Source organism: Gorilla gorilla, chromosome 19 (assembly GCF_029281585.2).
Source record: "Gorilla gorilla gorilla isolate KB3781 chromosome 19, NHGRI_mGorGor1-v2.1_pri, whole genome shotgun sequence".
Taxonomy (NCBI): Eukaryota; Metazoa; Chordata; class Mammalia; order Primates; family Hominidae; genus Gorilla; species Gorilla gorilla.
Window position 1 is genome coordinate 112,164,432 of NC_073243.2, and position 16,037 is coordinate 112,180,468.

At 54.3% G+C, this 16,037-nt stretch overlaps 1 protein-coding gene across 4 annotated transcripts in view; it reads right to left on the reverse strand.

Annotated features, from left to right (window-relative positions):
- Nucleotides 1-16,037, reverse strand: part of PLEKHG4B (pleckstrin homology and RhoGEF domain containing G4B) — a 94,102-nt gene that overhangs the window by 17,137 nt on the left and 60,928 nt on the right. For 3 of the 4 annotated variants that reach the window (XM_055367952.2, XM_055367951.2, XM_055367956.2), the window contains exons 8-14: nucleotides 13,149-13,265; nucleotides 12,697-12,795; nucleotides 11,929-12,068; nucleotides 11,227-11,365; nucleotides 6,125-6,286; nucleotides 4,457-5,283; nucleotides 345-597 (exon numbers count right to left, since the gene is read on the reverse strand). In XM_055367952.2, coding sequence (XP_055223927.2) covers nucleotides 345-597; nucleotides 4,457-5,283; nucleotides 6,125-6,286; nucleotides 11,227-11,365; nucleotides 11,929-12,068; nucleotides 12,697-12,795; nucleotides 13,149-13,265 — 1,737 coding nt within the window. The remainder of the gene's footprint in view (nucleotides 1-344; nucleotides 598-4,456; nucleotides 5,284-6,124; nucleotides 6,287-11,226; nucleotides 11,366-11,928; nucleotides 12,069-12,696; nucleotides 12,796-13,148; nucleotides 13,266-16,037) is intronic. The other variant, XM_019013267.3, reaches the window with a different exon arrangement.

Genomic DNA, 16,037 nt, shown 5'->3' on the forward strand with positions numbered 1-16,037 from the left:
GGAAGGTGATTCTGGGAACTGCTTCTGGCCTATCAGCTGGAAGTGGTAAAGGAGAAGGGCTGCTGGCAGAACGGGTGTGATGGTGTCCGTGAGCCTCTGCCTCCAGGGGCAGCAGGGACACAGTCGGTCACACCACGCGCAAAGCACCGGGCACTGGAGACCCACAGGTTATCCGTGTGGGGCATCTGTTTTTCGGCTGGTCTTAATATCCTGTCAGGACCAGCTCCTAGATCTGGACTGAAGCTATTCCAACCGCCTGACACGTGGGCCCTGTAGGCCCCGCCTCTCTGACACCAGCTTCACGCACCACGTTGCCCGGCGCCCATGCCATGGCTTGCACTTACGTGTCTCAGGAAACTGCGGCCCACGGCCAAGGGGCAGTGCCGGCAGCGCTCCAGCTCCCGGAGGAAGTGCTGCTGGTGGAAGTCGTGGAGCTTCTCCAAGTTGCCGAAAATAACGTGGTGCTTCCCTCGAAGGCCCTGGGGCAAGTCCATTCTTTCCATTTCTGGAAAATAGTTGTCAATGACGTATCCTAAGCAGCGAACGTACTCCCTCTCTGTGGCGATCATCTCGGCCATGATGTGCCTCAGTCGGCTGCTGGAAGACACAGAGATCCCGGGGGGCACACGGCCCCCCACGGACACTTTATTAAAAGCAATTCATGCCTGAGACAGAAACACATGAAAACCCGGAGGGATGAGCAGGGTCACATGTGGACTGGAGGCACATGGGCACATGTGGGATGCACGATAAAAAAGCTTCCAGCCAGGCGTGGGGGCTCATGCCTGTAATCCCAGGACTTTGGGAGGCTGAGGCAGGTAGATCACGAGGTCAAGAGATCGAGACCAGCCTGGCCAACATGGTGAAACCTCGTCTCTACTCAAAATACAAAAATTAGCTGGGGGTAGTGGCGGGCACCTATAGTCCCAGCCACTTGGGAAGCTGAGGCAGGAGAATCACTTGAACCTGGGAGGCGGATGCTGCAGTGAGGCGAGATCACGCCACTGCACTCCAGCCTGGTGACAGAGTGAGACTCCGTCTCAAAAAAAAAAAAAAAAGAAGAATCTTCCAGTCTACTGCACGTCCTCAGCAAGGAGCGACTCACCTGCACCTCCACTCATTCTCTCCCTGTTACCTGGAGCTGCTCTCTTGATACACAGTAACTTGAAAAGATAAGGACTATATTTCAAAAAGAAACTTGTCAGGTGAAACATTTCCACATTATTGATCATGGCCTTTTCAGAGGAAAGATCCCTTTGGAAACCAAGACAGACAGATTCCCAGGCTTCCTAACTGAAACTCTGAACGTAAGGTTTCTCGTTCCCAGCTGGTTTCATTCTAGCGGCGAGATGACTCAAACACTTCCAGCAGCGACGCTTCTGCTAAGGAAGGCTGTGGTGGAAATTTCGTGAGAAAACGGCTTTCGGATCCTTGCCCACTGCTGACTGACCAGGAGGTTTTCTCGAGGGTCAGCTTCCATGGTAGTTACTCCTGACCCAAGGGGCTCAGCACGTTAAGGAGCAGCTTCAGGGGGACTCGGGGGCTGCAGTGGCCGGAGAGCAAGGCCGGGGGTGCAGGACGGCCCAGAGGTGGACAACAGCAGGCTAGGCCCCAGGGATGGCCCTCCACGGAACCCTCAGCCCCACCCTTGGCTGGGGTCTCCCTGCCTTGAATGAGGGTCCTGAGGAGGGGGCTGCCAAGCAGGGTTTGTAGGAGCACTGTTCCCGTGAGGGGTGAGCCTCTGAAGCACTTCTGAGTCTTTGAAGAGCCCTTCCTGACAACACACACATCTGCAGGAGATGTGGGCTCCTCTGTGGCTGCCCGAAGTCTCACTACCTCCGTATCCCCAGGGCAGGGCAGGACCCAGAGGATCCACTCGTGTTGCCCTGAGAGAGTGGAGAGGTGGGCTGGCCAGTGTGGTCAGCTTGGCCAGATGGTACCTCCCGTGCAAAACTGCGATGCTGTGATCACAGAGGCCCAAACTGGGCTTCCCAAATCAGGTGGTATTTTTAAAATTTTTTATTACCATTAAAAAACATGCTAAGCATCCAAAAGTACTTTTACACCATAAACAAATGCAGGACGCTTAGGCTGGTGGCTCGGTTTCATGAGCTGGCTGGAGTGGGGCCACCTGGTCACTCTCAGCAACTGAGCAGTGGCCAGCATGTGAGCCTGGAGGGCAGGGCCCACACTCCGGCAGCATGAATGCCAAAGCCTGGCCTGGGCGGCAGGACTCCCTGGGAGAAGGTTCTCTGGGTTCTGCTGGGGTGGGATCTGGGCGTGTCCCACAGCTCTGCACCTCAGACAGCACCATCCACTGCACTTTCAAAGGAGATTTCCCAGGGCCATGGTGACCCGGGGGCCCTGCCCTAATGAACAGTGAGGTGCGTTGCTTTTCTCCTCTACTTGATGGCATCTTACCCCCAACCTCCTTAAATAACTCGATCCTAATGATACCAATGGCAGTTGGCAGATTTTTTTTCTACCATTATTTGTATTTACTTGTTTTTTAAGTTGGAAAAACTAAAAAGCAGCTAATGATGGGAAAAGCACAGCTGTGGGCAGAAATGCTGCTGAACGCACATGCCATTCACAGCAGAGCTGCAGAACTTGTCCCCTTCACTCCTGCATAACAGATTTGACAGATTCTCACTGTTTCTGAGAACACAGCACCTCCTGGCTGGTCAGGAACTGGCCCTCACAGCACTGGCGGGAAGGCCGAGGCCCAATATCACGACCCACACAAAAGCCTCCTCAGTAAATATCCAGAAACAAAATCAGAACGAGGACAGTCTTAATTTGGTCTTGATCAAAGTAAATGGACAATGTACTCACTAGGAAGCAAAGGCTGGAAATCACACAGGGGTCGGCAGGAGTCCCCCCTTCCTGTGTTCTGCTGCCCCCCAAACCTGAAACATGGGCTCAGTGGAGACAGAAACATCAGTGCAGCCACTTGCTGAGACTCAGGGACAGCGCTTGGCATTCCTCTTACAGATTCGGAAGGGCTCAGCTGGCAGATACACCCTGGATCACTCACACCAGTGGTAAAAACCAGAACTTAATGTTCTACCTGGAGCTTTGCCTTTAACAAGGTAAACACTGAGGTTTGGCAACCTAAAGGTGTGTTTCAGAAGACTGTTCTGGGGCCTTCTCCGTTCAGATTAAACCTATCATCAGGGTGTGAGGAGGAAACCCCTTCTATGGAGCTTAAGGCAGAGGCCTCCAACCCCCAGGGCCACCGACTGGTACCCATCTGTGGCCTATTAGGAACCAGGCCGCCCAGCAGGAGGTGAGTGGCAGGCGAGGGAGTGTTACCACCTGAGCTCCGCCTCCTGCCAGAGCATTACTGTGTGAGCTCCGCCCCGTCAGAGCATTACTGTGTGAGCTCCGCCCTGTCACAGCATTACTGGGAGCCCCGCCCCCTGTCACAGCATTGCTGGGTGAACTCCGCCCCCAGTCACATCATTACTGTGTGAGCTCCGTCTCCTGTCAGATCAGTGGCAGCATTAGAGTCTCGGAGAAGCACGAACACTACTGCACATGTGAGGGATCTAGGTTTCGTGCTCCTTATGAGAATCTAACTAATGCCTGGTGAGCTGAAGTGGAGCAGTTTCATCCCAAAACCATACCCCAACCCCTGCGGTCTGTGGAAAAATTGTCTTCCATGAATCCTGTCCCTGGTGGCAAAAAGGTTGGGGATTGCTGGCCCAAGACACAGAAGCCAACCAAATGAGCAAAGCATCTCACGAAATTCTCCACCTCTAGAGCCCTCACGACCAGTACCACATGGGTGGAAGATGGAGGTTCAGACGGCATCCGGCCTAGGCAGGGGCCGAGTGCGCCCACCCTTACCAATGAGTGAGGGGCCGAGTGCGCCCACCCTTACCAATGAGTGAGGGGCCGAGTGCGCCCACCCTTACCAATGAGTGAGGGGCCCAGTGCGCCCACCCTTACCAATGAGTGAGGGGCCGAGTGCGCCCACCCTTACCAATGAGTGGACGCATCCTTTGCAGCCTCGACAAGTGAGAAGGGGCCTCTTCAGTGGGGCAATGGACGCATGGGTGTGCCTTCTAACCCCTAACACTTAGAGACTTTTTAAAAGTTATTTTTAAGGTAACTCTTCTTGGTATCGGGGGTTGATCTGCTGCTTGTAATTTTCTGTAAGTGGGCTGAAAATAACTAGAGTTGGTCACACAGTTACTTAACCGTCAGAGTGAGTGTGTGCAGGTTACCACATACCATCCAGGCAGTTTTCAGTGGTCCCTTCTGGACATGGGGGCAGGTAACTCATATCTAGTTTAAAATTGTGTTTCTTCTTGGACCGGACAGGTGGACCCAGAGGGATGTCTGTGGATTTACTTTCTACTTTGCAGAAGAGAGTTTACTGCCTAAATGGCTTTGGGTTTCTAGATCCCCAAGGACTGCTAGGATGAGAGGAGGGGGACGTCCACCTCACCTGCCCACCTGCTGCCTCCCATCCTCCTCAGCAGGGTGGAGCCCCGAGGGGGAGGACAGACTCTGGCTCCGAGTGACCAGGGGGCTCCTGGCACGCTGCCGCAGCGGGAGCTTCTTCTCTGTGGCTACAGTGCTGGTTACCTCCAGGCCCTTGCTGAAGACACTAGTATGGTCTGGCTGGCAGGAGTCCCTGGGGCCACTGTCGGGCTGAGGTATCTCGAAACTTTGCGTTTTCTTTATCATTTTCTTCTGGGGATGTTTCCTGGGGCGGCTGGCCAGGGTCTGGGTGGGCTCAGAGGAACAGGCAGAGCTGTCCTCCAGGTGGGCCGTGGTGGCCCCTGCCCCTGGAAGGCCCCTGAGGAGGGACAGTGGGTCCCATGGAGCACACAGCCCTGGGCCCAGGGGCTCCCCATCCTGTCCACACAGAAGCGCTCGTCCAGGGAGGCCGGACAGTGGTTGGGCAGGTTCCCAGGCACCACCCTCACTGTCCGTGCTGGGGACTGAGGGTGGCTTATGGTGCCTCCTCATGGCCTCCTGGGCATGCTCATGCTTTGGGGGCCTCTGGGCAAGTTGCGGTAAGCTGGGGTCTGGGGCAGCCTCAGAAAGGGCCTCTTCCAGACGGAGCCGGGTCTGGGGGTACTGCAGCCACAGGTCTTGCTGTGATGCCCACGGTTTCCCCAGGGCACGAGGCTTCAGCACTGCCACACCTGCGCCGGGGAAGGCCTCTGCAGCCACCGAGGTAGCCTCCTGGTGACAGCTCCTCAAACACTCAGCCACGGGTGAGGAGGGACAAGCCTCCGGGTCCAGGGGCCCCATCCAGCTGCTCACCTGTGGGACAAGGAGGGCTCTGCTCAGTGCAGTGGAGGAGGGGCTGCCCTGGAGCCAGCTCAGGCCCTGCTGTTCCCTAGGTCAGCCTAGTCAGGGACCAGGGGACCAGAAAGCAGAGCGAGAGGCAGTCCCGCCACCCAGTGGGGGCTGTGGCCAGGTTCAACGGAAGGGCAGGTGGGCTGTGTCTGACCCCATGGGGTCTGTTCGCCATGCCAGAGGGCACCATGGGGGATGTCCTAGGACCACGTGAAGACATTGTGTAGATCAGTTATGCCACATCCTGTGAGCTGAGAGAGGCGTGATGGGGCAGACGGCTCTACCCTGCTCTGGCCAGCCCGTGACCCCTCAAATGCTGTCCTGACAGGTGAGCTCCAAGGCCTCTGGCCTGGGCTTCTAATGGCAGGCAGTCCCCGGCGCGGGGGAGCTCGCAGGCCTGCGGTCCGGGGCGCGGGGGAGCTCGCAGGCCTGCGGTCCGGGGCGCGGGGGAGCTCGCAGGCGTGCGGTCCGGGGCGCGGGGGAGCTCGCAGGCGAGCAGTCTGCTGCAGCACTTGTTTCGGGTTTTGGACAATCAGTGGAATTTTCTAACTGAGCCAGTAAACACACAGAGAAATGTGTGTGTTCGTTTGGCTGGTCTGTTTGGTACAATATCAAATGCTTCGCAGGTCGGCTCAGAGCCTTCTCCAGAGAGCCGTGGGCGCAGTGGCCAGGGGGGCTCCATCGCAGGTGCCCGGCCTCTGTCCCACAGCCTGGCCCACTCCAGCTTGTGAGGGGAGGCACTTGCTAGATGTCCACAGCCTAAGGAGCTGGGATCCCTGGGACGCACACCCACTGGGTCTCTTACCGTCTCGCACAACTCGGATGAGCGGGTCCACCTGGCCAGCTCTCCCTCCCTGCACTCAGCCTGGCTGACCACGGCGCTCAGGCCCCTTCTGAAATCCTGGACCATTTCCTCTGTACGTTGCGGGTTCTCCTTCGCCAGCTGTAGTCCTTTCTGGCAGGATTGCTGTACCCAAGGAACAAAGCATCAGTACAAGCCCGGTGCTTCCACGTTCGTGTCTCCAGGTGTGGGCTGGGTCTGCGTGTAGCCACTGACACCAAGGCTCGGACGGCCCACAGTGCTGCCTGCTGCTGCCTCTCATTCTCGAGAGCAGGCACCAAAGGGCCGAGGAATTTCTCTAGTTCTTTTCCGAACTATGATTTGATCTACACAGGGGAAGAACATTTTATATTTAAACATGCGAAGAAGTCACACTCTAGGATTTAGCAGGACCGAGGGAGGGATGCGTCTTGGTCATGTCCTGAGTACACGCTGCACAGGGCTGACAGCCTGGCTGCGTAACCACCCGTGAATGAGCACGACTGATGAGAGGTGGCGCGGGCCTCTGAGGCTCAAGCTCCAAACCATTTTCATTGTTTGGAAAAGGACGTTAAAATCATTGAATAGATCCAGGACTTTCCATTTTGAAACTGGTTAATATGGTAAGCATATTCCAGAAATATTCTTCAGGCCAGTGGCTGCTTGGCCCCTTGAGGCTGCCTGGGAAAGATGGGGGAGCCCCTGGCTGAGCCCTGCTGGATGGAGCGCCCGTGGCTACGTGCCCTGGTGACAAGACCGAGGTTCTTATTTCGAAGGCATTTACTGCGGATTCAGTGGAAATGTCAGAGGCAAGCCCTTCATGTTGTCATCAAACAGCAACACCAGGGGCGACTAGGGCTCAGATGCCCAGAGATGAGAGGCCTGTCGTGAAGAAGAGAGCAGCTGGCTGGATCCATGACCCTCAGAAGGTACCCAATGACCCCAGACATGCAGCAGAGGAGAGACAGACCAGCACATAAGCTGTCTGTAAACAGAGCCAGACTCAAGAAGAAAATCACAGCATCTTGATTCTTAGGAGCACGGGCAGAGTCTTGGAACTGCCAGGCAAGGGGCAGGTGCGGCTTCGGCTGAGCAGAGTGGGGGTGGCGCAGAGCTGGAGCCTGGCCTCCAACTTTGTGGAAAAATTGGCTGTCATTGGTTTCAAGATTTAAATACAAAAATTCAAGTCATAAAGGTTCTATGATGAAATACACTAATAATTTTATAACTTAAGGTAGAAAGGGCTGTTTAAAAGATAAGCAAAGCTAGAGGGCAAATGACAAACTAGGAAAACAAGCAGAACATGAAGGATCCATATAACATAGACAGAAGTGATGATCAACCCTAGAAAAACTAAAGCATGAACAAGTAATTCACTACAGAAATAAAAATAATAATAAATGTGTGAAGAGAATGTCCAGCTGTCACATAGAAAATCTGAGGGCAGGCCGGGCGCGGTGGCTCACGCCTGTAATCCCAGCACTTTGGGAGGCCGAGGCGGGCGGATCATGAGGTCAGGAGATCGAGACCATCCTGGCTAACATGGTGAAACCCCGTCTCTACTAAAAATACAAAAAATTAGCCGGGCGTGGTGGCGGGCGCCTGTAGTCCCAGCTGCTCGGGAGGCTGAGGCAGGAGAATGGTGTGAACCTGGGAGGCAGAGCTTGCAGTGAGCTGAGATTGCGCCACTGCACTCCATCCTGGGCGACAGAGCCAGACTCCGTCTCAAAAAAAAAAAAAAAAAAAAGAAAATCTGAGGGCACACTGTTTAGGGGCTCCATTTCCCCACGGGGCAGCCGGCGGGAGGCAGGCGCGGCTGGAGTGCCACGGCTTATGCGTGGAAACCTCCAAAAACGAATGGTCTGACCCCAGCCATCCGAGCCTAGGAATGTATCCAGAGTCAACACCCACAGGCTGTGAAGGAAGCAGAGACACGGAGATGTCCAACATGGGGAGTTTCTAACAGCAGAGAGGGGAGGAGCCCAGGGCCTTCAGTGTGGGAGCCGTGTGAACACGGCTCGGGGACTGAGCTTGCAGCGCACGCCCACACACAGGGTGCCGAGGCCGCCACACGCGGCATCCCTTGTGTAAAAATCTATTTGTTTCTAATTTTCCCACAGCGTGCATGCACTTTTTAGGTTAAATATACAGAGAAAGACGTGCACCTATACATAGCAGGATCGCCTGTCCGGTCACAACGTGGAGTTTCTGGGTGAAGACTGCAGAGTGAGACGTGTCCTCTTGAGACACCACTAAAGCCCTGCAAGCATCTTCCAAGGAGTAACACTCAGCACGGTGGGCAGAGAGCAGCCAAGGCACAAACCTGGAGGCTGGGAAGGAAGCGGGAGTGGCAGGGCCTGAGGAGAGCAGAGGCCAAGTCCCGAGACTCCACAGGACAGGGTGAGGGAGTGTCAGAGGGAAGGAGCTGGGCACCCTGCTCCACAGGGCCCGGGGTCTGTTCCCTGGCAGGTGAACACTGAGCTACGGCCAGGCTCTCCTTTCAGGCCGGGATTAGAGGAAAAGAATCAGACCGCCAGGGAGAAAATGCTAAAGATGCGTGGGCCACAGGCTTCCTAACCAGGGGTCGCCAGGAAAGCCTCTGGCGCCAGAACAAACCCGCAGAAGCCACAGACTGTGCAGACTCATCATGATTAGTATGGAGAGGGGACCGTTCAGAAAATAAGCCCATGGAGTTAAAAAGCAAGAGCAGAAACAAAAAACTCAATGATAGAGTTAGAGGGTAAAGCTGAGAAAAATCTACCTTACAAGGACAGCACACAGCCAGGGGTGGGGAAAATTGAGGCAACAGGACAGAAAACTCCAGAACCAGATGGAAGTGTGGAGCTGTGGGAAATGCGAGCGCCACGAAGGATGTCACAGAATTCCCAGAACAGAGGGGCGCAGTGCAGACACAAAGAGCACACCTGCCCTCGGTGCACCTGGGCGACCCTCAGGCACACCTGCCCTCAGTGCACCTGGGCGACCCTCAGGCCCACCTGGGCCACCCTCAGGCACACCTGCTCTCAGTGCACCTGGGTGACCCTCGGGCACACCTGCCCTCAGCGCACCTGGGCAACCCTCAGATTCCAGAGCCTCGAGGACGACAGGAAAGTCTGTGGCTTCCACCGAGAAGCAGGGCACAGGCGGAAGGCTGGGAGTGGGATGGAAGCTAAGCACAGGCGCAGGGCCTTCCAGCTGGCGAAGGGAAACTAAAGTGACTGCTGGCCATGAAGGTGGAGTAGAGATGCTTTTAGATACCACGGCCTCAAAAATGCTCACCCCAAGATCCCTTTCTCTGGGAAGTCCTGGAAGTTATTCTGCATAAAACGCCAAAGTAAATGAAAAAAGAGGAAGACTTGGATACAGGAAATAGGAGACCACAGGACGGGGCAGAGTGGGGAGGGAGATGGAGGAGACCCCAGGAAGAGCCGAGGGAGGAGGGGAGATGGGGGAGACACCCCAGGAAGGAGTAGAACGAGGAAGGGAAGACGAAGGAGACCCCCCAGGACAGGCAGAAGGAGGAAGGGGAGATGGGGGAGATCCCCCAGGATGGGCAGAGGGAGGAGGGGAGATGGGGGAGACCCCCCCAGGACGGAGTAGAACGAGGAGGGGAAGATGAAGGAGACTCCCAGGACGGGCAGAGGGAGGAGAGGAGAAGGAGGAGACCCCCAGGACGGGCAGAGGGAGGAGAGGAGAAGGAGGAGACCCCCAGGATGGGCAGAGGGAGGACAGGAGATGGAGAAGACCCCCAGGATGGGCAGGGGGAGGAGGGGAAGATGGGGGAGACCCCCAGGATGGGCAGAGGGAGGAGGGGAGATGGAGCCAGGATAGAGCAGAGGGAGGAGGGGAGATGGAGGAGACCCCCAGGACAGAGGGCACAGACTGGAGACAACCCGGACTGGCTGGTGGCTGCAGCTTGGCCTGGACTCCACTTGCCTGGTGTGGGGTTCCTGCTCCTGCCCCAGGGATTGGACCAGCTGGGCCCCTGGCCAATATTTGGGAGCTGGGGTCAGTCGTGGGGAGGCCAGGAGCGTGCACAGTGCCTCTCGTCCCTGCTGCACGTCTTTGTCTGGAGGCCCCCGTGAGGGCACGCGCATGGACCTGAAGGCCGGGGGAGCTTTGCCAGCAGACAGGAGGGCTGGGGATGCCTCCACCCCACTGCTGCCTCTCCATGCTGCTGGCTCTTTCACCCGCACATTCATCGCAGCAATAGTTGTTGATAAAATAATAAGGATTTATATAAAAATGTGCAAGTTTTGAAGAGTTTATATGTGAGAAAAGAAACTTTTTATCTGAGTGTGCACCCCTTAAACTGTCAGGCCCAGAGGGGCATCAAAATGAGGCAGCAGCATCATCTGTGCCCCTGAGCTAAGCAATCATTTCGCTGGTGCCCCCCGAGCTAAGCAATCATTTCAGAGCCACTGCTATATGGACACCAGATTCTGCAGTGTCCACCAAGGGCCATCAATAACCCCAGCCACACCACACACTGTGCACAACTCACACCCTGTAGTCCAGCAGCGTGTGGCCAACCCCCACCAATGCCATTTCTGTGACCCAGAGAATTCATGAAAAGCCACTTCCGTCATCACCCCCTCCCGATTCGTCCTCTTTTCTTTAAAACCCTGAGCCTCTCCCTGGGCTCCAGAGCCACTTCTTGAGGTCATCTGGAGGTGTTTCCCAGGCTGCCGTCCTCAGCCTTGGCCCAGACTCTCTCTACCTGTGTCGGTTTCACCTCGGCTTCTCAGTCACCGTGTACGCATGCACATGGAGAAAGCGTCCAGAAGATACACCCAGCTATTCACACCGGTAGCATCAGAAGGCACAGTGTGAAATTATTTTTCTCCCTGGCCTCCTCTGGATTAAACAAATTTTTTTTCTCCACTGATCCAGTATCTCTCATGTAAAAAATAAAATTTATTTCTTTTTACACAAGCAGCAAGGCATGCCCTATCCTGACATAATTTCATTCCAAATGGAAATCAGGTCAAGGCCCTAAAGACACAGTGTGAAGGTGAGAGGGTTGCCTTGGCCAGCCTGGCCTGGAGGGGATGCTGACCGGGCCGCCTTCCTCCTGCAGCTCTGACCTGGTCATTCCCTTCCAGGAGTGACGCCAGCTCCCGGAGGTGCTCCAGCTGCTGGAGACGATTGTTTGAGGTGAGGACCAGCCTGTGCACCTCCTCATCCACTCGGTCGTACAGGCTTGTGGCGGCCTCCAGGGTGTCCCTGAGGAAGAGAAGGCAGTCCTCAGGCTTCCAGGCGGCCCCTTGAGGAATCTGCTCTTGGTGACAACCCCATATAAAAACCCTGCTCTTTCCATTCCCTCATGCCACAAGGCAACGGGAGCCCCAGGAGGAGGCCCACAGCCGAGGCGGGACACACATGTGCTGCATGCGTTCTGCCAACATCCTGGCCGGCCTGGGTTGCAGGTGCCTGGAGGGGACCCAGGTGGGGCAGCTTAGGCGGGACTGGCTATGTGCAGCTGAGATGGACAGGGACTGCTGGGGGTTGGCACAGCTCCCCAGGCAGCACTGGTCAAGAATGAGCTCATTCTGATGCACTCTGACCACCTCCTGCCGAGCGTCCCCAGAAGCTGGCTCCTTGATCTTTGGAGCCTGTAAATGTGGAAAAGCTCTGACCCAGGCAAAGCGTGGCTGTCAGAATGGAGGTCTGGACCAAGCACAGAGGGGGCTCTCCTTGGAGCACAGTGCTACGCCTCCTGGCTGCAAACTCCCCCGAGCAGCTCCCTCGATGGGCCAGGGCCCAGCATGACCCCTGTGAGCGCTCACCGGCTGTCTTCTGTGCCAAGCTCTTCTCTCCTCAGCCGCGCCAGGACGGTGCCCCCCTCCAGCCTGAGAGACACAAGCAGTGGGTCTTCCAGGACAAGCTTCATCATCGTCTCATGCTGGTCAATTAACTCGGCGACTTCCTGCACGGGGTGGGGAGGAATACGCCTTTAACTCCCTCCTCCAAGGGGCAGGTCCTCCCAAGTGTGACAGTGGCAGGAATGTCCTGTTTCCATAAATCAAGCTGCAGGCCTGGTGGCATGACAGTGCCCACTCCTCAAGCTGATGGTCCGGACTGTCCCAGGGAGGGTGGGCCCCAGGATAAGATCCCTGGGAGGGAGAAGAAGGGGGCTCAAAGCTCAGCTGTAGGAGGTGAACCTGCCATTTAGACCAGGGACAGACATGCAGACCTCACTCACAGACTCTGGGCCCCTAGACCTGGCGGCTGGGCTGTCAAGAGCCCTGTGGCCAGTTCGCCTCTGTGTCTTGTTGGAATGACTCGTTCCGAGCAGCAGTTGCCGCTCACACCTGTTGCATACCATCAAATGCTGTGGCACGGTTTTCCTTCTGGGTAGGGTGGGATGTTTTTGGTGACAAAGGGGAGGAAATGGCCTTTTCTGAATTAAGAGGGATCTACAAATGAAAAAGGATTTGAAAATCTCTGCTACAGATGATAGTGAACCAAATATTTATTTTCAAGTTTGGCTAAACCTTTATGCCCCCACCTACCTGTCACATGAAATGAACTTACCTGCAAGTCTGAGGACTCACCTGGGCTGTTCTTGGGGTTCTGTGGGTGTTCAGGGAGCAGAATGAATTCTGTAGGAAAATGATGGCTTCTTCGCAGTTTGCAGCGAAGTGTTCCAGCCTCTGTTGTGAGTTGAGAGGCAGGAGATTATAAGGACACAGTCTGTTAAATGCTAAAGTAAGCAGCTGTGAGTTCCAGTTTCTGCATTTAAACCGATCTCGGGTTGGGAAGCTTCCATATGTGAAGATCCCTGAGATCTACAGACACTTCCGGGGCAGCAGTGCCCTTCCCACCCGGGCTCGGCATTTTCAGATGCACCACGGCGTGGTTGTGTAGACACGAAGACCTGAACGGCGACTGTAACAAGCATCAGATCAGGGACGGTGATGCCCTTTTCAAATTCGAGTAAAAACATCCACATAACAGAAAGTCCCCAGAGACTGTCGCATGTGCAGCAGCTGCAGGCTGAACCTACCTGACGGAAGCAGATCCAGTCACCATGGCTGTAGGGAAAGGAGCCGTCGAGGTCTGCGGTCAGCTGGCAGCTGTCAACAAATTTGTGCACGGCCTTCAGGGAGCTCACGACCTCACACTGCCAAGAAGAGGCACTCGTTGGTCATGGCTCCAGATGCATCTCTTGGGGGCAAACACTGTAAATGGCTCATTCCTGGGTTCAGAGGATGGAGAGGCGGGCTCAAGGAGTATCGCCCCTGCTTTGCTGGAAGCACTGATAACAGCACGGGTCTGGGTGCAGTAATGAAAGTGAGAAGATGGGAAAGAAGGGAGCTAAGAGAAATGAAGGAAAGGCCTCAGTGAAGAAAAACCAAAAAAAAAAAAAAAAAAAAAGGGGAGAAAGAGGAGGAAGGAAAAGGGAAAGAATGAGCCAAGGCTGTTCTCCTTCTGGTGTGGCAGAGGTGGCCCTTCTCAGATAAAACCCACAAACTCTGGACAAAATATAAGGAGAGTTTCCTGAAAGCCCTGGCAGCCGAGCCAAGTCAGGCTCATTGTTGGGGCACCTGATGCATGCGGGGCCGACAGGGGCGAGTTCCCACGGTGGCTCCGTCCTCAGGGCCGCTGCCCGCGTGTGGGAGTGGCTGAGCTCCAACAGAAAACAGGCATCCTTTTGACAGCAGGTGGCTTTGTAAAAAAAAAGAAAAAGAAAAAGAAAAAGAAAGGAAAGGGGCTGGGCGCGGTGGCTCATGCCTGTAATCCAAGCACTTTGGGAGGCCGAGGCAGGCGGATAATGAGGTCAGGAGATCGAGGGTATCCTGGCCAACACGGTAAAACCCCGTCTCTACTAAAAATGCAAAAATTAGCTGGGCATGGTGGCGTGCACCTGTGGTCCCAGCTACTCAGGAGGCTGAGGCAGGAGAACTGCTTGAACCCAGGAGGTGGAGGTTGCTGTGGGCCGAGATCATGCCACTGCACTCCAGCCTGGCGACATAGAACGAGACTCTGTCTCAAAAAAAAAAATAAAGGAAACGAGAGGGGCATCTGGCCGGCGTGGTGGCTGACACCTGTGATCCCAGCACTTTGGGAGGCCAAGGCAGGTGGATCACTTGAGCCCAAGAGTTCAAGACCAGCCTGTGCAATAGGACAAAACCCCCATCTGTACAAAACAAAATACAAAAATTAGTGGAGCGTGCTAGCGCATACCTGTAGATCCAGCTACTGAGGAGGCTGAGGTGTGAGGATCACCTAAGCCTGGGGAGGTCAAGGCTGCAAGCAGCCGTGATCACACCACTGCACTCCAGTCTCAGCAATACAGCTTGATCTTGTCTCAAAAAATAAAAACATAAATAAAATATAAAAACAATAAGAAAATGGGCATCTTTCTCGCCTGAAGAAAGAAGAAACAGAGGATGGGGTGGGGTGGCCACACCACTGGAAAGTGAAAGTGGATTCCCAGAAGGGGGCAGCTGTGGAAGAAGCCCCGCGGTGTGTAAACTCTGCCCAGGTCTCTGGCTGACCCTGAACCGTGCATACATGGGGGAAGACTCAGAATTAAACTGAACCCACTGTGGGTGACACAGAGCTTCCGGTTGGAGTCTAACCACGTTACATGCACACTAGAACAACACGGTGAGTCTATACCAGAATCCAGTCTCCCCAGCAGAATATTCACAATGTCCAGGATTATGTGACACATCAAGAATCAGAAAATGGGACCTATTCTCCAGGGAAAGACAATCAGCAGAGGCCAACCCAGAGATGACCCAGATGTTGGAATTATTAGACAAGGACTTCAAAGCAGCCATTAAAACTGTGCTCAATGAGGTAAAGGAAAAACGCTCGCAATTTATGAAAGGAGAGGAAAACTCAGGAGAGATGTAGAAAATATATTTTAAAACCCATTGGAAATCTTATAGCTGAAAAATACAATATTTGAACTAAAACATTCACTGGGTGAATGTATTAGTCTGTTTTCACACTGCTGTAAAGATACTACCTGAGACTGGGTAATTTATAAAGGAAAGAGGTTTAATTGACTCACAGTTTTGCATGGCTGGGGAGGCCTTAGGAAACTTACAATCATGGCAGAAGGCAAAGGAGAAGCAAGACACTTCTTACATGGTACAGGCAAGAGACAGAGTAAGGAAGGGCCACACTTTAAAACCATCAGCTGTCATGAGAACTCACTCACTATCAGAAGAACAGCATCTGCCCCCATGATCTGGTCACCTCCCACCAGGTCTCTCCCTCCACATGTGGGGATTAAAATTTGAGAGGAGATTTGTGTGGGGACACAGAGCCAAGCCACATTAGTGAGTTTAACAGCTGAAGAGGTGACAGAGTAAAGAGCCAGTGACCCTAAGGACAGGATCAATGGGAACAACCTGATATGAAGACTAGAGAGGAAAAAAGTTAAAAAAGACAGATTCTTAGAGATCTGCGGGACAACACTGGTATATGCAACTGAAGTACTAGAAAGAGAGAGAGAATAAAGCAGGAAAAAAGTTTTTAAGAACTAGGCCAGGTACTGTGGCTCAGGCCTACAATCCCAGAGCTTTGGGAGGCCAAGGTGGGAGGACTGCCTAAGGCCGGGACTTCGATTCCAGCCTAGGCAACATAGCAAGACCCTGTCTCTTAAAAAAAAAAAAGTAGCTTGGCATGGGGGTGCACACCTTCAGTCCCAGTTACTCAGGAGGCTGAGGTGGGAGAATCTCTTGAGCCCAGGAGTTTGAGATTACAGTAAGCTCTGATTGCACAACCACACTCCAGCCTGGGTGACAGAGCTAGATGCTGTCTCAGGAAAGGAAAAAAAGAAAGAAAGAAAGAAAGAATGGCTGAAAAGGTCCTAAATGTGGTGATAGACATGAATTCACAAATTTAACAGTTCAAGCCTAAACTGGATAATGAAGAA